General features: G+C 37.0%; 1 protein-coding gene across 1 annotated transcript; it reads left to right on the forward strand.

Moving 5' to 3' along the window:
- Positions 1-17: 17 nt before the first annotated feature.
- On the forward strand, positions 18-4,978 carry LOC115625954 (nucleoside diphosphate-linked moiety X motif 19-like). The gene is made up of 4 exons (XM_030521193.1): positions 18-149; positions 208-404; positions 462-803; positions 4,715-4,978. The coding sequence occupies exons 1-3, from the start codon at positions 54-56 to the stop codon at positions 712-714; spliced, it is 546 nt and encodes a 181-aa protein (XP_030377053.1). The 5' UTR covers positions 18-53; the 3' UTR covers positions 715-803; positions 4,715-4,978.
- The last annotated feature ends 19,491 nt before the right edge of the window (positions 4,979-24,469 follow it).

Genomic DNA, 24,469 nt, shown 5'->3' on the forward strand with positions numbered 1-24,469 from the left:
GATTAAGGGGTGTACGGGATTAATTATTTAAAGAATAATTTTTACTTCTAAGAATGTGCGCTGAATCACTGGGGAAGTGGCGCGATGCGGCCACTCTTATCATAGCAGCACGCTGCACTGTCGAGAGTCAAAAAGAATATGATTATCAGGCAAGTTTCATCTTTATTCTTTATATTTCATATTCATATTCATCTGGAATTTTTACAGCTGTTGATGACCACGCGAGCTAGACGCACCGCATTGGCAGCCAATCATTGCGTATTCCCCGGCGGCGTTCTGGACAAGCAAGGCGATGAGAACGCTGAATGGTTACAGTATTTCGAACAGTTTGGAGTAAGCGATGATATGTTGCAGGCACTGATAATTAAACAAATATTTCAATGTTCTGAAGTTAATTGTGCGCGGTAAGATACATACCTTTTTAACTGAAAGACAAGATTTTCATTTATTATATCCTTTAGTGAGCTAAGCATTCGACTTAAAGCAATACGTGAGACTTTTGAAGAGGTGGGTCTGCTTCTTTGTCGGTCTCGTGAGCAGTTAAGAGATAAAGCTCCAGCAGCTTTTTGCTTAATGATTTTTCGCTCCATTGTTGGCAAAACCGCGTGCATGAAGATCCCAGGGAGTTTCTGCAGCTTTGCAGAGCATTGCAGGTTGTGCCTGACTTGTGGGCACTACGCGAATGGGCTGTGTGGGCAAGTCCGCCTAGTCTAAAAAAGCGTTATATTGGCGCTTTCTTTATAACTTTTCTGGATGGGCAACCCGTCAGTTTAGCGTGGTTCGGCTAGGTGGAAAAGTGTCTGGTAAGTTGCATTTCAAATTCAGAACTAAAAATAATATATTAAAAATGAATGCGTTTCAAACACCACAATTAGAAAACTTATAAGTACGACCTTGAACAATAAATGTTTTTGGCGAACTAAAAATTACATAACTTGCAAAATAAATTAGTTATGTATAAAAGCATTCTTATTATTTGCATAAGACAGACATATTTGTTATAATGAAACAAATTAGAAAATATACAAAATAGAATATGGGCATTTTAACTTAAGCGTTAAACCAAAGTTTCTTAATCTTTCAAATATTTTGACAAATAATTCTTTGTCTGACCGTGATTAAAATTCGATGATTTATATGTGTACTCTATGAACTATTTTCAATTTTTAAAATTACTTTTTTGCGGTGGCAAAAACCACTGGATTTTCTACAATGCCCTGCAGACGGAGCGCTTCGGCTTCAGGCTCCTCAAAGAACTGTCCCGTTTGCTGAACATCAAAAATATTCAGTTTTTACGGAGATTTGCGAGTGAGCGTTGCAGTTTGGGCTCCTTAGTGCATTGGCCGGTAGAAAATCAATGCAGTGACGCTTTGGTCACAATCTATTCTGGCGATGATTTGGAGCCAGAATAGATTATGGGACTACTTCAATTTGATGGCACTGCGGCAGAGTTTCGGACACGTGTCCAACGCCTGCACCGCAGGCCTGCCGAGCAGGCAGCTGGTGATGGACACCAATTTGCGTACCATTTAAACATTGTGCCTTTGCATGGTCATTTGTGTCCCCAACAGCAGCTGGGAGCTCTGCTTTAGCGTAGATAAGATTTTTAATGTGGCCCGCGAAAGTGTGCGCTACAAATTGTTGTAAGAAATTATTTTAAGCGGATTTGGTGGCCATCAAATTTGATGTTGGGCTCTAGCTGGGATCTTTAATTATGATTTGATAGGCGCCGTTTTATTTTTAATTAAAAAAAGTATACATTCAGTAAGCTTAATTTCTGAGCTGTGTTAAAAGAGTACTACATGCAAAATATGTTCGCGTTTAAGTCCCAAATTTCTTACTTAATAAACTTAAAATGCTACCCCATTCAAGACACCCCCTCAAGTGCACATCAAAAGCGCAAATATTCATGCATATTCATGGGAATTCAGGGGGCGTTTCCAGCTGAAGACCCTAAGCACTTTAAAGCCAGTCGGTTACACTGGTTTTGTGGGCTGTGGGTTGTGCAGCTTTTGTGTGAAGCCGCAAATCAGACAGCACATAATTTTATCCCATTATGAATGCATTTAAATCACTTTGTCTAGCAGACAGCGCCCACAAATACACACCCCACCTACATCCGCCACCTGCCGTGTGACTTTGGCCGCTTTACTCCCCAATCCGACTGCTCGATTTAAAATCAAAAACTCAACAATCTTGCTCATTCGCATCCAATGCCTAACTGGTGCGTGTCTGCGTGCCTGCTTGCCTGTTTGTTGGGCATTGTGTGCCACCCCTGCTTCTGTTTTTGTTTCTACTCCTGCTGCCAGGATAAGAGGGGGATGCTTTGGTCTCGGTTTTGGTCTGGCCTGTGCCGGTGGTAACAATTACTTCGTTTAATTTAACCTTTTGTGGGTTTTCCGGCGTTTATGATGCGCCGTGTTCATTTAATATCGATTAATTATGCTATTATGTGTACAGGAAGTTGCCATTATTAGACAATTACTGTAAATAGATGTTGCCGCCCATTCACAATGGAGACGGAATGCAGCTTTAGACTTGCTCTTTTAAATATCTTAATTAATTGCCAGGCGCCACTTGTGGGTCCAACTTTAGGAAAGCTGCTCATAAATTAGAAAATAAATTAAAATATATGCAAAATACCAGAAACGTCGTGCAGCCAGGCGTGAGTTATGGGCGTCACTTGGCAAAGCCGCTTAAAATGTAATAAGATGCCACACAGTGTAGCTGGTGGAGTTCGCAAAATTAGCCAAGCAGCAAACGCTGCTGATTCGGATGCGGAAGAAGATGCGGCGGGACAGGTGTGGCAATCTAGTCTGATTTATGTTTGCAAGTTGTGGTGTCTTCTCAAAGACAAGGCAACGACGACGACTCAACACCCACATCGTAATTGAATTTTGAATTAATTTTCAACTCCACAATCATAACCCCACCCCCAACACATAATGCTGATTTAGGTGGCAACTGATAAGTAGGATGAGCTTGGAAATTGGCGTATTAATTGCCTAGCCCGCAGGCATAGTCTGCGACAAGCAGGCGAAAATGCATATCACGTACTTTTTCGACCACCAAGACAGCCAATTATAGTGATTATTATGGTCAAACTATAGACGGAACAGGGCGATGACAAGTTGCTGCAAGTGACATGAATACCAAAATTACCGTTACTTTTCGATGACAATAATCAATGACGAGTCACATCTAATTGGGAAATCACAATGCCGGCAGCGGCATTCTGTGAATTCGAATTTCGCTATCATTAAAAACGCCACAGACTTCCCACGGGTATAACTAAACACAAACTCTTACACACACAATTGTAACAACCCTGTAGTAACGGGCGCCCACCCCTCGCCGGTTGATCAGCTGACCCCTTATTTAAGGTAATCCCAAACAAATTGTACATTTAATTTCCCCATTTCCAGTTTATGCTCGACATGGTAGTCCGTTAGTCGGTACAAATTGTACCATATATGTATATATGTATATATTTTGGTTTCATTTGATTTTAATATTGATATTTTAATATTCGTTCTATTAATGATCGTTCAAATGCAGTTGACGAGCGCTTCTCTTCCACGATGGAATCAATATATCAATTGTTAAGAAAGTTATAACCATAAATGTAATCTAATGCTTTCTATCATCTAATGCTGTTAAAACAGTACATAAAGAAATGTCTCTACTTATGCATGTATTGAATATTTATTATTTTATTTTATTCATTAATTTTTTAAAACTCAATTTTGAAACAAAATGTGTATGCCCTATACCCATAGGGTAAAAGGATATACTAGTTTTATTTATTTTTGGGAGGGTAATAAAGAGGTCATCCCGTTCGACTCTTTGTTTTCTTGTTATGGCTTGTACCCAAAGGGTAAAAGGGTATACTAGTTTTATTAAAATTTTTACAGAGAGTACAACCTGCTATTAAGGTTACCTCAAAAGGTAAACAATTACCGTTCTTTTTTATTGCATTCCCTTTGGGTTATCGGCTTCTTTCAAATCTCTTTTGAGTCGACTCCTAGTTACCCAGAATATCGCTGATTTGAGGCACTAACTGGCCCTTACAGAACTACAAGGTAGTAGTGTGCCGAAAAGCCTGCTCCACACAGCAAGAGATTTATTTTTATTTTGTGTGCATTGTTTGCACTCGACTTTAAGTCACAACTCCCGGCGTTACACTCCAATTGCCAGTCTCCTCATCCCCATATTTTTTTTCGTTCGTTCAAATGAGTATTACCGTAATAAATCGCCGCAATTCATTTAAAGGACAAACCAAAACCAGCAGCAACATCCTCCAGCCAACCCTTAAATCACCAGCCAAGCAATTCAAGTGCAAACTGTTGATGAACACAAGCAAGCACACACGCTCAATGAGCAACCCTCCCCCTTAACACCCAGTGAGCAGTGCAGCCTGTGAACCTGCTAAGGCATTTCCAACTTTCATGTCAATTGTCACAGCCACTGGGGAAATGTTTGCCACTAACAGCTTCATCCTAGGCAGGACTCTCAATTGTCGGCAGCTTGTATTTTTCTGCTGTCGTACAAATTGCATCAATTGACTTGCGTGTTCAACATAATGGCAATTGTGTGTGTGTGCTTGTGTGTACTTGTGGGTGGTGGTGAAGACAGCAAGACTAATGGGCTACACGATTTTCTAATGATTTCTTTATTTTGTCGCCTTTATTTATGGTTAACATTGTTCTTGCAGGTGAAAGGTGCCGGTGTGGATGACATAAATATCAGTTTTAATTTATCTGAACGTTAATGCAAGGACTTTCGGCCATAACTAAACTATTAAACTATCAAAAGGTATTATCGTCAGCAGGTATGCAATATTTTCAGAAAAATATTATTAGAATGCTACTTTCTAACATTTCTGATAGTTTTTAAATTAATTTAATTTTATAATTTTGTACAAAATGTATTGATTCCTTTAATGTTGTATAAATATAATAATAAATTACTACGTAAATATTCGTAGACTTTTTATAATTAATAATTTTGAATAATTCCACTGCAAAACTAAAAAATTATGTATACAATTTATAAATATACGACATATGGACTAAAAATTGTTAAAGAATAATAGAAACATTTACATATATTGTCTGAATGACTTTCTATTCTAAATATTTAATTCTTTTATTGGGAGGATTGCAGGGCTGCAAATATTGTATATACTATCTGTTGCATGGAGAATAAAAACTTTAAAGTGTGTACATACTGGCAATCCCACTCAAATATATCAGCAAAAAAAAAACTAACAAAATACAGTAAGCAACAGCGAAACAATTACGGCAACAAACTGCAGGTGTCGTTTCTGTTTGCATAGGAAGAGATTCACAAAGATAACCCGCAAAGATACACACAAACCAAAATGCAATATGCATACACAGGTAAGTCCTTTCCAATCCATATCAACGTACATACATATGTATGTACATTTATAGATACATAAGTACTATGTACAAGTATGTATACATATCAAATTCGCACATACACAACGTGCCTGGAAGGTATTCGGTTTTCCTTATAATTGAAAACCAGGCAGCTACCTCCACACTACACTTTATGTTCACACACACGAAACACACAGGGATGCACTTACAACCAACATACATACACATACATATATGTATGTATGTATGTATGCCTGGACGGGGCGTTCCTGTTTTCGCCAAATATGAATTATGCGCCTGCTCCAACATACACTTGTTATCGTGAATGTTGTTGTTGCTGTTTTATTGTTGCTCCACTTGCCTTCTCGTTAATTTCTATTGCAAAAACCCTCGTGCTTCGCCTCTCCCTCTCCATTTACATATTCGCACCTTCGTAAACGCCATTATTGCGCTGTAGGGAGCAGCGGTGTCCCCCAGCCGCAGCACTCATCACTTGCCATTCGTTTTCCAGTTTTGGACCTGCGCAAAAGCAACGCTGGGAAATAATTTTTTGGACACCGTCGCACTGTCTGGCGGCCAGTTGGGGGCGGGGGGAGGGGTCGTTATTTTGTTGTCACGGATTTCAATTGCATTCCATGGAAAAGCGACTCACATATACATACATACAACATGCATACATATTTACATACAAACAAGTCTCCGCTATGTGCAAAATTGCAATTTCATTAGCGTCGGCGACGTAGTCGTCACTTTTAGAATTTTTCTCTTGGCGGTGCAAAAACTTTGACCTTGTAACTTCTTTTTAATTATGATTGTGAAAGCAATTTTTATTGCTTTTCATTGTAGTGCAATGCATTGGGATTGTACGGAAGTTAGATTGGAGCGCCATCACCCAAAATCTAAAAATAATAACACTACATTGAAATTTTACCTGAATGAACTTTTTATGAATAAATATAAATATAACAAAATATCATATTTACATACATACATATATCAAAATGTTTTTTTCAGTTGACTCTTAAATTGATAGACAAGAAACACAGCCAAAAAGTTAATTTCAACTGAATTAAGTTTTTTGCTTTTGTTATAATAAAATGTTGTTCCATTATAAAAGAATATCTATTTTCTTAACAAAGAAGTTATTTATCACAATTAATATTTGGATATCATATTTGCTGGGATAACTATGTTCATACAAGTAGTTCTAAAAATAAAACCAAATTATTTAAGTATTATTATATAAAAGATTTTTTTTTGAAATTAATAATCCGATTTGTTGGTGGCATTTTATTTACTCTTCAGTCAATTATGTCGATCAACTCCAAAAATATCAAGGGCGTTTTTCAAACTAAAAAATAAAGCTTAAATATAATGTTAAAAATTAGAAACATAAAAGAGTTACTAAGATATAAATTAATCTAAACAATGCAAATAAAAATTAAAAATTTGAATAACGTATTAAATTTCAAGAAAAAAGTAATACAATTATTTTTAATTCTAAATTAACAATTATATGCAACATTTTATGAAACCGTTCAACCGTCTGCTTGCCTCCATTTATACAGAGAAAATTCAACCCTTTCTTGGAATGAAATCGTAGCATAAAGCCTAATTCAATTAGTATTTGTTAATTTAATATAAAAGTACTTTGTATTTAAAAGCCTCCTTCCTAAAAAATTATATGCTGCGATCACAATAGAGTTGACACTGACCATTTCGTTCTTTCTGCCATGTGGAGAAAATTCAATTTAGAAAATATATGTAGGTCTACCTCATTTTTCGGCTCAAAATGTTAAATATTTTATGCCTCGCCCTTTCTTCTAATTGTGCGATCAAACATGACAAACTCTGGACGAACTTAAGCATATGGAGCAATTGCTAAGCAAATGAAAACTTTCTTATCGCTATCACTAACATCTAAAACTCCCAATCAACTTCAGCAGCTGTCATTGCTGCGCGCAAAAACTAAACCACATACAAAGATGTTGCCCAAGACAAGGAGCACCCTTTTCAAAACTAATAACCCCAAACCGGCTCCTCAAACCTATACAAATTTGGGCATTTCAATTTTCCTGCATTATACGGATGTGGAGAGAGTCTCATATTTCGATTGTAATGCCGGCAACATTTAAGAAACCATAAATTTGACGGCAATAACGGATAAAGTATGTTTATTTCGATATTAGGCTAAGCAATGCTTCCATAAAAAAAGGGGTAGGAAAAGGCAAAGAAAAATTGAGACAGAGACAGTGGGGTGAGGAAACGGCGGGATGGGCACTTTCTCAAAAACTCCTTAACACTTGATTTAACTTTTTGACTATGTCATGGCAGGCCATGGCCTGGCTGGGGTTTAAAATTGCGACGTGTGCGCGGCATATGAATATGAATTGTAATGGATTTAGATAGGGATCAGAGAGACACGGACACAGACACGGACTGAAAGGAGCAGCACAGCCGTAAAATCTTACAAATCGACAAAGGCAACTTACAGCATTTGGATTTGAAAGGAAAGCCACTGTTGTGCGACATGAAAGCGAACATTTTCACAAAAAGAAATGTCAAACCGAGAAATTAATTTCTTTCTATATGTAATAATAAAAATGCAATAAGTATTGTATAAATAAATATATTTTTGTGTCCACCTAAGCTTCTCTTTAGCCAAATGAGTTTCGTTAAGTCGTCAGACATTTCAATTTGATTCTCAAGTGGATCGGTCAAGCAATTTTTCAGAATGTGGGGCTTTAAATTTCCTCAAAGGCGCTGCTTCTCTGAAATGTTTTGAACAATTTTTTTTTTTGAGCTATTGAGCGTATCAAATGTGACACCGGCAACGTTTTTTCGCTTTTTTCTTTTCCTGTTCAAAAATGTTATAAATTATATGGCACTTGCCACGTGTCGTTGATTGTGTGCAACAACAGCAGCAGCCGCATCTCAGGAGAAGTGTGAAAAATTTCGGCAAGTCGCACACTTCAAGGACTCTAATATGGGCAACACGCCCAACGTCCTGCCAGTTGATGCGTAAAATATTTTTTCTTGCTCCATGGCAAAAAATTTAATTCGTGCGGAAATTCAGTCAATTTAAAAGGCACACATAGACCACACACACACACGCACACACACACACACATATCGCACATATAGTACGAGTATGTATGAGGGCGAGCACCAGTTCGGGAGACGCATTGACGTAACACGCCCCTTTTGGCAGGGTTCATTGTATCCTTTTGTATGAGACGACGACGATGCCATGCCACTGCTGCTTAATCCGTTTTATTGTGGTAATAAAACTACAATACAAATTGTTTGAATGAGATTGAACAACATTTGAATTGAGCATGAAATGATGCCGGTTTCTTGATTTCTCTGCTGGTTGGCCAAAGGCCTACAACAGACGCTTGCCGCCGTTGTTGCTGTTGTTGCTATGGCTGTCGATATTTATAGATTTTTTCTGCTTTTTTCGAAAATAGTTATTTCTGTTGTTGTTGTTGGCGTTTAGCAAAACGTAATGTGGAAGAACAGCATCTGTAGGTAAAGGAACCTTGAAAGTGGTTTGCTTCTCAGACGTATCTTTAAAGTCAACCCACGTGCTGCCTGCTTTGCACAATTTCCAAAATGTTTCAAGGAGAGATGGTTCTAGGCAAATACAAATTATAATACCTATAATATGTAATAACATTTGATGTGCTTTTATGAAATGGTGAATTAACGTTAAGTATTTAAAATCAGCTTTTTATCTGTTCCTTGGAGCATGAGTTTTTGCATATCAAATTTAGACCATTTTCGTGTTTGAAAATGAGATAGAATTATTATTGAAACAAAAAAAAAAGATACATAATATTCATCCGTTATAATTATAGAGCCACATAAATAGACAAACACATAAATACGCAAACAAATTGCTCTTATTCAAAAAATATATTTCCTTTTGTCAGATAAATGTACCCTGGAAATTATAAGTTGTATTTCTATTTTCAGAAAAATTAACTGTGTCTTAGCAAACAATTTGTATTTTTGTTAGAAATGTGGCAATAAGACAAAAAGATCTTGGCATACCTAAAAATTAATATTTAAAATGTAGAAGAACAGAATTTTAAATGAAGTTTGCAACATATAAGTTAAAAAAGATTGCTTTGGTTTTTTAACATACTTATATTGATGTAGAGCGACAAAGTTTTCTATATAGAAATAGGTTTAAATATACATACTTGCATATATTTTTTTTAATTTTTAATACATAAGTTAACAGTAAACAAGAAAGGAATGCTAAAGTCGAGCAGGCTCAACTCTCAAATACCCTGTACCACCCCACAAAAAAGAAATTAAATTAAATTAATTAATGAATTTAATTTAATGAAATTAATTAACTAAATTAATTTAATTAAATAACTAAATTAAATATAAAATATTCCACGCATGCATACATACATTTACATCAGAATCGTGCCTTATGTGTGTTTGTGTACTTGTACATATGTATGTATGTGTGCATTGAGCCTGGTTATATGGCTATAACTTTTTTTCTGATCAACCTATCATAATACGGATATATAATTACTAACTGGATGTGTCTACCAAATTTTAGTTTAAAATTCCAAGAATTACGGGAGTTATAGAAAATCGTTAATAGGGGGGGAGTGGGGGGGTGGATCAAAAAAAATGAACAAACTCGTCCTTTCTCGGGCTCAGGAGAATCTGTATACCAAGTTTGGTTATTCTAGCTCTTATACTTTCGGAGATCCTTGCGTTCATACAGACAGACAGACAGACAGACGGACAGACAGACGGACAGACAGACGGACATGGCTATATCGATTCGGCTTGTCATGCTGATCAAGAATATATATACTTTGTGGGGTTTACAAAGCCTCCTTCTGTGTGTTCCATGTGCACTCGCACAAAACTAATATACCCTTGTACCCTTTGGGTACAGGTTATAAAAACCGAACAATTGGCTACTTTTTGTAGTAATCAAAAGTGACAAATTCTGTGACCAGCATTTTAATGTTAGTTTTTGGTAAACAAAATAAAATTTCGAATTTCGAGTGCCTATTTATGCGTTCCACTAAAAACCCATTAAAGAGTTCTAATAAAACACCACCGAGAAACAAGGTCACATTAATCTGTGTGTTAACTTAGGAAGGACATAGCGGGGACATTTAACTTAGCTTGTTGTACATACAAACGTATGTATAATCTTTATGTTTATGGCTATTTGCGTTTTGACCTCCGTTAAGTCGGCAGCAGCAAGATAAGCCATAATTTGATTAAGCCCGAGCCCAGGCCACCAGGCCCACAGCCCCGAAGAGTGCATATGTAAATGTGTTAAGTGAATAAAAATATGTGATACATAATTCAAAAAAAACAAGGTCCTGCAGGCAGAGTAACATCCGAAGCGAAAGGCTTATAGACATAAAATGAATGTGTGCGGATCATAAACGGGTTGTGGCTAAAGTCGGGGTTTCCCGGACGCTGGTCAGCTCGACCAAGCATGTGCGGTCTTGTTTAACCACCGATTATGGAAATTGTCGTCGTGGTGGCCGGGCTGAAAAGATTTTCACCGCCAGATAGGCCAAATGACACGTAGCCGGCCCGCATAAAGTGGAAAAGTGGGTGGTTGACATGGCACCCCCTAAAACCTATTTGTTCACACATGTGGGCGGCCGATTTGGGCGGGAATGGGGCTCTCATATTTGCTCGCCTTGGTTAACCTTTTTTGTTGACCAACCAGACTGACCAGCGTCCAGAAACCAGAAACCAACGACCAGCGGCGGTTGCTGCAGTCACGTGTTTTGTCTTTTTTTTGCACTCCCCGAACATAAATTGCATTTGTTCAAGGGAGTATCTTTGCTCGTCCTCGTGCTATTTAAACTAAATCAACTTGCTTGATATCAACGCCAAATTGGCAGACAAGTCCAACTCCGATGTGTGCTCATAAAAATAATAATAAATGTTTATCGCATGACCACCAACATGAAGGACAACAAAGGGAACCAAAAGAAGCTCGCACACGAATTTGATGAAAAGGATAGCGTAAATTTCAGTTTCAGACAAATATACGAATACGTGCCGCTTGGTCCGCAGTCCAAGGAAGCGCTGCTTTATGGGTCAGTAGGGTGGGGCGAACTGTGAAAATGCCAAGGAAGCTAATTGACAGCTGCTGAGAATGAAGTGCAAATTGTTGAAAGTTGATTGAAAAGTTGGTTTTTAATACCAGTTCTCCATTTTTCCCCTTTTCAATTTAAAATCCAAGGCAGGCATTTCTAATGAAACTATTTCTATTGTTAAAGGAAATAAAATAAAATTGTTTTTATTTCAAAAAGAAAACTTAATAAGCAACTATCAGTTTGTGAACCGTTTCCGTTTAGGAAGCCGAAAGCTAGGAAGCTTAAGTAGGAAAAACGAAATCAAATTACTTTAAAAATAAACAAAATGTTTCTACTTTTGAAAATTATTTCAAATATTGGAAGCCAATTCCAATGGAGAAATTGCAATTCCAATTTCTAAAAGTTGAAGAACTTGCAGGGAATCCAACTGCTCTGTCGGATTTGAGCGTCTGATGTTAATTTAAGCTAGCCCAGCAAACGGATCAGCATAACAAGACGAGTCAATTTAGTCTTTTTGTCTGACTGTCCTAGATCTCGGGGACTATCAGAGCTGTGGCACAAAATTTAGCGCACAGATACCTCATTATGTGTAAGATCACTTTTGTTAATGATTTTTCGTAATTCTTGGAATATTTTACAGGTGTTTTTGTTGTTGCTGTTTCGGAACACATACATACAAAACACGCATAGACAAACATAGACACAATGCAAATGAGGTACAGAGTATTTTAATGTGGGAACCCGTCTTTTCCACTTGTGCGTTACTAAGAGTTTTTTTGCACCGATTGTTCATATAGAAGGTTAAAGATATAAAGTTAAAAAACTGTCAGTCGGTCAGGAGAAGCAGTCGCCGTCGTGCTCAGACGTTAAGTCAGTCGTCAAGCAAGTGGTCACCAAAGTCTCATCCTGACAGCATTGTCACAATTGTTTTTTTTGGATTGAACTTACTAATACTTATGATACTTATTGATAAAATTACCCATTATAATTCAGAAATATGGCTTGGAATCAGCTTGATCTGCTTAGTTTGGTGTCCTTAGACAAGAGGACTCACAAGCTCTCCAAGTTCATAAAGACTAATTGGCTGGCAATAAGATATGAGTGTTCATTAAAATGAGCCATCAATTTATTAGGAAACAAATTGTAAAGGTACCATTGCAACCTTCAAGTACCAGCTATAAACAACAAAATGTATCATTCAATAAAACCTCTCATATACTTTTAAATAATGGAAAGAAAGGTGAACAAAACAATAAAATCATTTACAGTCACAGTACAGGATTTCGTTAATTTAAAAATGGTTTATAACTCTTTCCCACTTGTCTTCTTGTACTCGTATGTAAATAATTGCGTGGTCAGCACATGCTGCTCATATGCAAAACATATGTGGTGCTTCCGTTAATTTAAAGGCTCGCACTTGCAATTCGAAAAGTCAAAAACCCAAATTACACTTAAGTGATGTTCAAATGGTAGCTTCCGGTGTGGGCGGATGAGGCGCCTCAACATTGTTGACGAAACAATGAGCTCTTAACAAACCAATAAACGCTTTTACCTTTTCACACACACTCTCACGCACACGCACACACACACGCACAAACACCCACCGACGAATACAATTTGAACCGCATTGCATAACCTACGGCGCTGTGAGGGCAACATGCACGGTATGTGCGTATATACTCGTACATACATATGTATGTGATGAAATGGGGGTCATTAAGTTGCACATTTGCCCGTTTATCGATGCGAATTGTTGCTGCTGTTGTTGTTGTTGCTGTTATATGTGTGCTAATCTCTTAATGCGTTTAGCGAACATTTCTATTTGCTTAATGAATTGTTACCAAATACATTCATTCATTCATACACTCTCCTGCTCTCTCCCCGTCCCCGTCCCCGCCCCTGTCTTCGTTTTCTTTTCGCATTTATTTATTCACTTGCCCATCTCATTGCTGGGTCATTTGTCGACTTTTGTCTTCTGACTGGGGCGCTGGCTTTAGCCTGATTCGTGATAGAAACAGGCCAGCAATGCGGCCTAATTAAGCTGATTGTGTGCTTTTTTCTCTAAGATGTTTCCCATATAATGGCACTGTCACGGTCAAGCAATACTTAGCCAAGTACTATCTAATATGCATATGCATCCAATATATTTGCATACATTCTCTCATACTCAATTAATTATGTTGGTTACACTATTAAGCATAGACGATTAGAGTAACCAAGTTACTAAAATTTGTAGCACTCTTTCGAGTCCGATACTCTCTTTCAATTATGAAGTATAAACAACAGCAGTTTCTTCTGACTGCCAAATAGAAAAAGCTAGCAATTTGAAATTTGGATAAAAACTTTCAAACACGGAAGAGGGGTTATAGCTGTGTATGAAAAATCTGCATTTTCTGTTTGATTCAAAGTTGGTTTATGTACTCTAATTTGCGGTCTAATTTATTGGGTTTTGCCGTTCAAAATTTGAAATACGTAAAGGCATTAGGTTATCAACAGTATTCCAAAAATTGTATACAAAACGTATATTTTTAATCCGATTTACTTCAAACTTGATTTGATCTTTCAAAAATTATAAAACAAACTATATTAGCAGTGTGTTTCTTCTTTTTCTTTATTTCTTTGCATTTTTTAAACGAAATGCTTGTACGTATAATATATACATACATAGGTGAGTTTTGACTGATATGGTTTATTAATGAAGAAGTAACTTCAAGAATTATGTATAGTATATGTAAGCAATATATACTGCCATTTATATGAGAGGTACTTCAGGTTAAAGCTCATTCTCATAACATAACTCTCTTCTTAGAGAATTGTCTGTATAATGTCCGTATTTGAAATAGGTTTAAGTAAGAAGTGCTTTTGTAATTGTTGACATTTTTTGGGAAAGCAGTCTAAGTAAAATGATTTAAAACTAAAATTTTGCATTTAAGTCTAGAATCTATTAGTGGTAAGCTTTAGTTCCAAACATTCCAATGCGATTTTTCATAAAGTAAAATAAAGTAGAATGCTTCACCAAACAACAAACGTTTAATATAAGCAGTATTTAGAGCAAAAGTGGTCCAATGTCTAGCTATCTATCTTTTCTACAAATGGGATGTGAGGTGTATATATATATATGTATATATGCTCATATGTATATAGGAGTGTGTGTAACTCCAGCCACAACATATCTATAAACAATAATTTTATTGCCTCTGCTCGATGGGAAGTTGGGGTGGGGGTTGGGGTGGGTGTGGATGATGTGAGCGATATGCAGCCATTGGTTACGGCATAAATTACAATAAAACAGAATTGATATGCGTGTTAATAAAGCCAGGCCTAGGGGTGAAGGGGAGGGCTGCAGGGGTAGGGGAAGCAGCAGACAATGGATAGACGCGAGCCTGGCAGACAGGAAACAAAGTTTGCCAACCGCCACGAAATGGCGGCATTTCGATTTTACGCTTTTATGATTTCTCGATTTCGAGCCGTCTGTAGCTTTAGACAATGCACAGTGGAGCATAATGGAGCGATTAATAACATAAATAAAAAGAAATTTGAGTTAAGTTTAGATTTGGTTACACCAGTTCTCCTCCTTCTCAGTATTGCCTGATTACGGCGATTATTAGGGGCGTATAACAAGCTCTAGCCTATATTTTAACATGCAAAAATCCTTTAATTTTAGTGTGGGTTGCTTAGATCAGGATTCTTTCCTTCTATTGTCAGATTGTGCAAATCGTTGGAACCTTAAGATAGGCTTCCGTTTTGTTAAATATTAATTTTATTTTTTTCTGTCATAACAGCTGTTATCTTAAAGGAGTAACTTGAAATACTAATAAGTTGCTCCACAGCACCATGAAAAACGTTTAGACGTTTGAAGGCCCTTTAAACTACAAGCTACAAAATGGTTTCAATAAAACAAAACCAACATGGATCCGAATCTAGGTTAGGCTAGGTAGGTTAGTTCTACTTCTTGGTATTGCCAGATAATGATCTATATAGAATACTATATAGCTGACTCTAGTTTTATCTGCGATATCATAATAATTTTTCAATAAATAAGTTTTCGGTTGCGATATCGTAATTAAACAATAATGGTTTGTTACTAATAGTTTTTTTTTTTTAATTTCTATTCATTTCCTAAAATTTTGATCAGCAATATAAATGATTAGCTCCACAGTACGATGACACACGAGTATGTTGAGATGCAGATACATAACCACAACCAAGGGGGTTAATTAATAAGTTGAGAAAGTCATACGTAGTGTGTCTGTGTGTGTGTGTGTGTTTACATGCTAAATATTTGCGAGGCATAAATTAAGCAGCAGGTACAGTCAACGCAGGCATCGCACGCGTCGATAACAAGGGACAGGCTTGAAATTGAAATGTTTGCCGCATTCGAGAGTTGCATTTGTAGTCGTAATTATTAAATTATATACAAACATATGTATGTATATGTCTGTGTGTTTGTATTATTTGGCCAGGCTGTTACATACAAGCACTGGCATGTAATTCAATATTAATTAAATTATCATATTGCCTGGCATTTTGTTTATATAATAAATAAATTAAGCTGTGAAAGACAACAGCAAAAATTTATGCTGAGCTAAACGCTTTAAACAATTTTTTAAATTTTATTGCCAAATCAGCTCGAAAAACAATTTGCGCAAACTTTTTTTCATTCTTTTCAGCCAACATAGGGCTGTTGTAGTTGTTGTTGTTGCGGCGCGGGCTAGTCGATGTTTAAATATACGTATTTAATAATAAGTTAAGAAAAAAGAGAAAATAAATAAGTATATAAAAAACAGCGCATTTATTTGTAACCTCATTAAGCGCGTCGCCAATGCACAGCGCGTGCATTTCATTGCAATAGCAAAACAACAACAGCAATAATAATAACAACAGCAACAACAGTACCAACAAATTGAAATGCATTTTTTATTTCTGCAGCAACAATCAGTTTTAGTTTTTCCGCCTGCGGTTCATTGACCGACCCCAAGTTGCTGACACGGCGACCATTTCACTCGCTTCGTTTTGCAATCGCGTTCATTTCTATATTTTCTAATCAGCAGAAATCGGCATTATATTGTAGCTACATACTATATATTCGTATATGTGTGTTGAAGTGACTGTCTATGACTGTTCAGGTTGGAAGATTAAAAATGGGATGTCCAGTTCCAGGTCCAACTCTTATATTTTCCACACAGATGCAGTTTCATAAAGTTTATTTATACAAATCGATTACAAGCGCCATATATTGTTTATATTGCATGAAATAAGTTTATTTATAATAGTAAGCATAATATTTATGTTCCCACGCTTGTTCAACAACTTGAAAGAAGGGGCGGTATTGAGAAGTCTGCGAAAAATTGAAGACGATTCAATTTCGTAATTAAATTATTTACTGGCATGCGTAAATTTGAATCGTCTTCAATTTTCAAATGTTTATATAAAAGGGAGTATAGTATATTTGGGAAATATAATATGTACAGCACGATATGTTATGAGAGATAGTGTTCACTCATTACATTGGACATTGTGGTTTTTATTCCCCAGTCATCTTTGTTTTATTAAGTGTCTGATACATGTTCTTGCACTTTTTCCCCCCATATCCATTTATTAAACAAGATAGAACGCTACAGTCGAGCAAGCCCGACAGTAAAATAGCCTGTACTCTCCACAAAAAAAGAAAAATTAAAAAAAAAAAAATTAAAAAAAAAAAAATTAAATTATTAAAAAAAATTAATGAATTAATTAATTAAATTAAATTAGAATATATGTTTATGTTTAGTTTTAACAGCATACATTTACATCACGTACCTATGCGTGTTTATATGCGTGTATGTATGCAGCACAAAGTTGAACCAAAGCAGCAACAACAACAACAGCTGCGGGCAGCGCTGCCGACAGAGGCAGCGCATGAGCAGCGATTTTACTTATGGCTATAACTTTCTTCAGAATTGACCTATCATGATGAAATTTGGCACACGGACACATTAGTACTAACTGGATGTACCTACCAAAATTCAAAATTTCGAGAATTACGGAAGTTATAAGAAAAAACACGAATTGCGGGGGAGTGGGGGGGTGCATCGAAAAAAAACTCAAACTCGTACTTTCTCGGTCTTAGGAGAATATGGAAACCAAGTTTGGTTATTCTAGCTCTTATACTTTCTGAGATCCTTGCGTTCATACGGACAGACGGACAGACGGACAGACAGACGGACAGACAGACGGACAGACGGACGGACGGACAAGGCTATATCGACTCGGCTTCTCATCCTGATCAAGAATATATATACTTTGTGGGGTCTGCCACGCCTCCTTCTGTGTGTTACATACATGCGCACAAAACTAGTATAGCCTTTCACCCTTTGGGTACAGGCTATAAAAATAAATATATCCACCCCTTGTTTGTTGGCAAATCTTTGAATTTACAAAGGGATTTAAAGGGATTTGTGTACCTGAGGAAGCAATTCGATGCTTAACTCATTTGTTTTGGACACTGCAATCAAATCTAAATAAGACAGGAGACTTAGACGCAAAATTTCAAGATATTTCAGGGCTATAAATGATTCTACAAAAGGTAATGATAAGGTGCTGATCATGGAAGCTTTTTCAACTATTAAATATTTGTATAGAAACATGTCTTTTGGGATTAAAGCCATCGTGGAATTACTGCTGCAATCAAATTATTTGTCAACATTAGGTAGAAAGGTTAATTTATAGGTGGCATAGAAGTTATCAGCCTATTTTGTGACTTAACTGCCATTTGCGTTAAAATTTATCTCAATAAAATATGTTTGTTTTTGTAATGTATTTATATTTCCAAGCTTTTTTTTTATTATTTTAAAAATCTACGTTTTCCATATATTGACATTAAAAGTGAGGAATACTTGACACACAGTTAAAGAAATGCACTTTGTATTTTTAACAAACAACCACTAAACCCATGCATGGGAATTCTTGTAAATTTTTATCTATCTTTTATTTTAATAACTAAAATTGAGTGCATTTCCAGTATAGTTAAATAAATTACAAAAAACAATGTTTGGAAAAATAATTAAATTTTCTATGGAATATAATAATATATATATATATATATATATATAAATTTAACTATTTATTATTTGCAGTGGGTACATATTAAAATTAATCATTAAACAACATTAAATGTGATAAGCTTTAACGAAATGAAATGTAAGATTTACACTTTGTTTTGATTATTATTCTTACTTGTATAAGCATTTAAATATATTTTCAGTTGCTTTTTGGATTGCTTATATTTGAGTTGAATATGAAATATTAGAACAATAAATATTCATTTTTATAGCCTGTACCCAAAGGGTGAAAGGCTATACTAGTTTTGTGCGCATGTATGTAACACACAGAAGGAGGCGTGGCAGACCCCACAAAGTATATATATTCTTGATCAGGATGAGAAGCCGAGTCGATATAGCCTTGTCCGTCCGTCCGTCTGTCCGTCTGTCCGTCTGTCCGTCTGTCCGTATGAACGCAAGGATCTCAGAAAGTATAAGAGCTAGAATAACCAAACTTGGTTTCCATATTCTCCTAAGACCGAGAAAGTACGAGTTTGAGTTTTTTTTCGATGCACCCCCCCACTCCCCCGCAATTCGTGTTTTTTCTTATAACTTCCGTAATTCTCGGAATTTTGAAATCAATTTTGGTAGGTACATCCAGTTAGTACTAATGTGTCCGTGTGCCAAATTTCATCATGATAGGTCAATTCTGAAGAAAGTTATAGCCATAAGTAAAATCGCTGCTCATGCGCTGCCTCTGTCGGCAGCGCTGCCCGCAGCTGTTGTTGTTGTTGCTGCTTTGGTTCAACTTTGTGCTGCATACATACACGCATATAAACACGCATAGGTACGTGATGTAAATGTATGCTGTTAAAACTAAACATAAACATATATTCTAATTTAATTTAATTAATTAATTCATTAATTTTTTTTAATAATTTAATTTTTTTTTTAATTTTTTTTTTTTTAATTTTTCTTTTTTTGTGGAGAGTACAGGCTATTTTACTGTCGGGCTTGCTCGACTGTAGCGTTCTATCTTGTTACTATTCAATTCTTTTTAATGAGAGAGCCAAATAAATTTGAAACAAATTGGTTAACAGATAAATGTATTAAGCCGCTTCAACCACTTGTCTTTGCAAAATCTTTGAACCTTTTCTGATAAATAGAAGTAATTATTGTTTCTAAAGTGAAGTTTTATTTTTATTACGTTATAAATTTTGTGCGTATTTTACAGTTAAAACAGTTCTATAGTAATTGTAGGTGACGAACGAAAAGTGAATTATTTAACCTGTACTTTCAAATATTTTATTTAAGTTCAATTTAAAGTGATTTCACCTATTTGTGGTAATGTAATGCTCTAAAAAGTCATGTAGCGTTATAAATTGCTTAAGAGAAGAATTCTTTTCCTACTTTAATTTCAGAATTTGTCATTCCTCTATAAGATAAACACATTATGATTGTTTTCAACATTTTCCCGAGAATTGTTGTTTATCAGTGAAACATTTTTGTCGCACTTTCCGGGAAGTGTTCACTAGTTTTAGACCTTAATGCCTTCTTAAAGGTATGGAAATCAAATTCTATATAGGTATGTACTATACATATCTACAAAGTTATGTACGTATTAAAGAATTTACATGTATGGGTTGGTGTGCTCATTACTCATCTAGTTTTTAGATTGTCGTTGTTGTTCTTTTTCACATAAGCCAAAACAGCGGCAGGTTTATGCCAAGTCGGCAGTAATATAAGACACCAAACAAAAAGCAGCTCACATAAATTAAGCCATACATGCATGCATATACATACATATATGTTCATGTCTATATACATATACATATGTATAGCCGCCAAAAAAGTGAAGCAAAAACAAATGCACTTGCACCACCTGTGCCACTATTATCGCGGTCTTCTCCACTACCTGGTTGTGGTTGTGGCTACAACCTTCTGCGGCATGTGCTGAAGGTTGCCTCAGCCCCGTTATGTTACAGTTAGTGCTCGTAATGCGACCACTCCCCCCAAACTAGATACAACAATGGCCAGCAACGGTCAACGCGCATCAAAAGCTTTTAAGGCAAAATCAAATTCGACCAATTTGTAATGCCCCGGAATTGACATTGAAGTTAAGGCGAATAAAAAAGGAGAGAAATGTCTTCATATGCCAAGCATTTTTATGTGCCACAGCCAATGAACCGTACCAAAGAAGGGCACACACACATACACACACGCGAGCACACACATGCGGCAAGCGCCCAAAAGCCGACTACAGACAAAAAAGTAGCGAAATGTGATTTAATTTATTATTACAAACGTTAAAGGAGTCGAACATTGAGGGCGATTTACGGCAGCGCATCAATACAGATAGAGAGTGGAGAAAAAAAAAGGCAGCATGGGGACGTCGACTGGCAAATGAGTTCCATTTATATCATTGGTCATTACGGAAATTATGCGTCGTCGCCGAGACCCGGGTCCAGAAGCAGACCCATCGCCAGTCGAGGCGCTGAAGCAACCGAACGCACGGAAGCGGTATAAAACGATAAAGATACATTGCAAACGGAAGTGGAAGTATGTATGAAAATCGCCTCAGGGACAACAACTGCACATCCCAGTGCTCAGTGTCCACTGTCTAGTGTCCAGTGGTGCTGGGGGAAGTCGTAAAAAACAGCACAGTAGCGGCCCATCATCAATAAAAACTACAACAGCAACAACAAAAAACGCAAGACAATAGACCCAGTAGAGCGAGCAAAAATGTGCCACAAACTAAATGGGCACAAGTGGGTTTGTGCCTCTTATAGAACGGACTGATGCCAGACCGATGATAGCAAGCGAGTAGATAACGTGGCCAGGACATCAAGCAAGGAATTCCTAAGCATTGACATGAGGCATACTTCGAACAAATATGAGTGATCGTTTTAAAGCATCTGTTGGAGATAAAAAACTTTTAGTACTTACATGAAATTATTGTATTAATCAGTAGAAATACTTGTGCGTGCTCTCGCTTCCGAATTCGATTAAACTATGTGAAATCAAAATTGGTAAATTGTTTCATTAGTTGCTTTCAAAATGTTGGCTTTCGAATCGAATATTCGACTATTATTCCATTAGCCAATTCGGAAACCGAAGTGATTTGTTTGGAGGACTTGTTATCTTCTATGGAATATAAGTCTAACAGTTATACATATAAAATGTAAACTATTAATTGCTAAATTTTGTGTCCGTTAAAGTAAACTTTTAAACGGTTAAGTTTTTAAAAAATTTGTTTAGAAGTTTTTAAAAAACGGTACATTACACATAGTGCTAACAATTGAAGTTCCTAAGCTTAGCCAAAATTAAAAAAGGATTTTTAATATATTTCTTTAATATACACAACATTGTGTGATTCATTTGAAAACTATAAACTGATGTACACAATTCTTTAAGCTACATTAATTAGTTCAAACTATGTATCAAAATTGTTACTCCTATACTCAGTTTGATTTCGCGCGCCTAAATTGCCAATTCATTCACTAATGAATAGTTGATATATTCTGCACTCCCCACACGGCTCACATCCTTCTCCATGATTGATAAGCTTTGGCGAAACTTTTCGACACTTGTCCTTACGACGATAAATTTCTTTCCCATCGCTGCCAAAATGAAATTTACGAGCATATTTTGAACAAGTTGTGCGCGTTGACAAAGCAAAGCGATTGCTAACGACTAATGAGCTTTTGAGAGATGTTTTAAGTATCAGCACAGAGGCAGGCTGGCCTTCGTAGCCTGCGTTCATTAAGCTAATGGGTGGCTAAAGGCCGACTGGCCAAAGATAGACGACCATGACGCCACAACTACTATTTATGTAGATAACTGGCTAAGTTGGCGAAAAATGGAATGAGGAAACGATTTAAGGTTGAAGTCAAAAGCGCTAAAATTGGAACAGCAGTGCCAGCAGCCACACCCACACCCACTCCCACACTTTCCTCCCACATAGCCGCCTTTGCCTTTCAATGTCGTCGCTACGTGTTTGGCATGCAAACAACAACAAGCAAGAGGAAAAAGAAGAAAAACAAAAGTGGAATACCGACCAGGAAGCCCCCAATCAGGTCGTCATGCGATTACATGTGTGAACTATCGATTGAATTAAGACAAACCGACCGATGAGGGCTGGTGGAGAGGGGGAGTGAGGGGCGGGGGGTAGGGGGTGGGGGTGCATGGACAGAGGGTAGGGGCTGAGCCACTTAAGCGTGTCGCTCATCGCTGGTCCACTTGAGGCATAAAAAGCGCCCGGCCAGGCTCATCAACGCTGTCTCCGTCAACACGTCGCAGTGCAGGCATAAAAAAGTACGCAGGATAATCAAACGGTGAGTGTGTGCGCATGTGTGTGAGTGTGTCTGTGTGTGCAGATAATAACGGTGACGACTCAACGCCCTCAACGGCCATTGGCACTGATTATGCCAGCGACTATGAACACCATCCGCATTCCCATCTTCAACCTCAGTCTCAGTCTCAGCCTCATCCCCATTCTCATTCGCCCCATCAAATGTTTTATGCCTTAAGCCACTGCCGACCGATTGTCATTGTCACTTTTTCAGTCATGTGTGCGTACTATATCTATCTGCGTTTGTGTGTGTGTGTGTCTATAACTTTTATTTGACGAGCTGCAGCCGCCCCTGAACATCAGCCGTCGATCCCTCAACGCACTTCGCCACATTTGAGTCCTTCAGTAACTGCCTGCAGCTTCTTGCACTTGTGAGTGTGCGTGCTTAGGTGTTTTTTTTTTTTCATATTTTATTGTTGCCGCAGGCTTAAAAAGAAGTTGCAAGTCGCCAGCAATTTGCATTAAATGCCAATAATTATTGTTTAATCTGCACTCGAAACTGGTCAAATGTCGCAAATCTCAAGCACCGCCCCGTTAGCTAACATATTTGGTACATCTTCAAGGTAGTCTACATTTGTGAAAAATCACCAAAATAGAATGCATATAAGCTGACAGTAATGGTTGGCAGTACATTGGAAAAAACAAGTGGCAGAATAAATATTGTAGCACAGTCTTAGGCGATTCTGTTGTAAACTTAAAATTAAGAGCAGATAGAAGACGCTATAAAGCCTCCTAGGGAGTAGGAAAATCAACAAAACAAGTTTGATTAATGTTTGCCCTGTCCGATTTCTAGGCGTTTAACCAGACGGATGCGCGCGTATAGATTGCACAAATCAGATTGTTATACCCTGTACCCGTAGGGTAAAAAGAGTATATTAGGTTTGTGCAAATTACTTGTACAAGTATGTAACAGGCAGAAGGAATCATCTCCGACCCCATAAAGTATATTTATTCTTAATCAGCGAGACGAGACGAATCGATCTAGACATGTCCGTCCGTCCAGAACTTTGTCAATACTGTCCACATTTCAAAAGCTACATTAGCCAAACTTTGCACACATAATCTACAAGTATATACAATTCTATATATACAATTATTAGCGAAACAATTTCACTCCAGTACTACAACACCAAGTTCGCTCTTCTTCGTCTGGGAAATTTGTCTGGGTACAGGGTATTACACAGTCGGACTCGCTCGACTGTAGCGTTCTCTCCTGTTTTATACTTAGGGAGTAAGGTATTAATAATGAAATGTTTTGAAAAATTATTGTACTTGAGGGAGGTCTCTAACAAAATGTTGCACTTTTTGGTAATACGAAAAAATGATCTTAGTTCTTTGCGTTTGAAGTGTTATTTGCCCCATTCCTAAAACCCATTTCAACAAGGCAATTAGAGGAATATATGCGTTTTAAAATTAAAAACTGAACAAGGTACATGCATACTGATGTTGATTTCAGAAAAAGCCGAAGTCTGACTAACTTTAGATCTAGGTTAGATGTTGTACACTCGCATATCGAAATGTAGATTTAGTTGTCCCTCACACATCGCTCTAAATTTTCCAGTTGGCCATTTCCATTTTCACATTCCG

Source organism: Scaptodrosophila lebanonensis, unplaced genomic scaffold, assembly GCF_003285725.1.
Source record: "Scaptodrosophila lebanonensis strain 11010-0011.00,11010-0021.00 unplaced genomic scaffold, SlebRS2 tig00000080-arrow-pilon, whole genome shotgun sequence".
In the NCBI taxonomy this organism is placed as follows: domain Eukaryota; kingdom Metazoa; phylum Arthropoda; class Insecta; order Diptera; family Drosophilidae; genus Scaptodrosophila; species Scaptodrosophila lebanonensis.

Coding starts and splice junctions, on each gene's coding strand:
- LOC115625954 (XM_030521193.1), top strand. CDS start 54: ATGTGCGCTGAATCACTGGGGAAGTGGCGCGATGCGGCCACTCTTATC. Junction 150..207: donor AAAAAGAATATGATTATCAG/GCAAGTTTCATC, acceptor GAATTTTTACAG/CTGTTGATGACCACGCGAGC. Junction 405..461: donor TCTGAAGTTAATTGTGCGCG/GTAAGATACATA, acceptor TATATCCTTTAG/TGAGCTAAGCATTCGACTTA.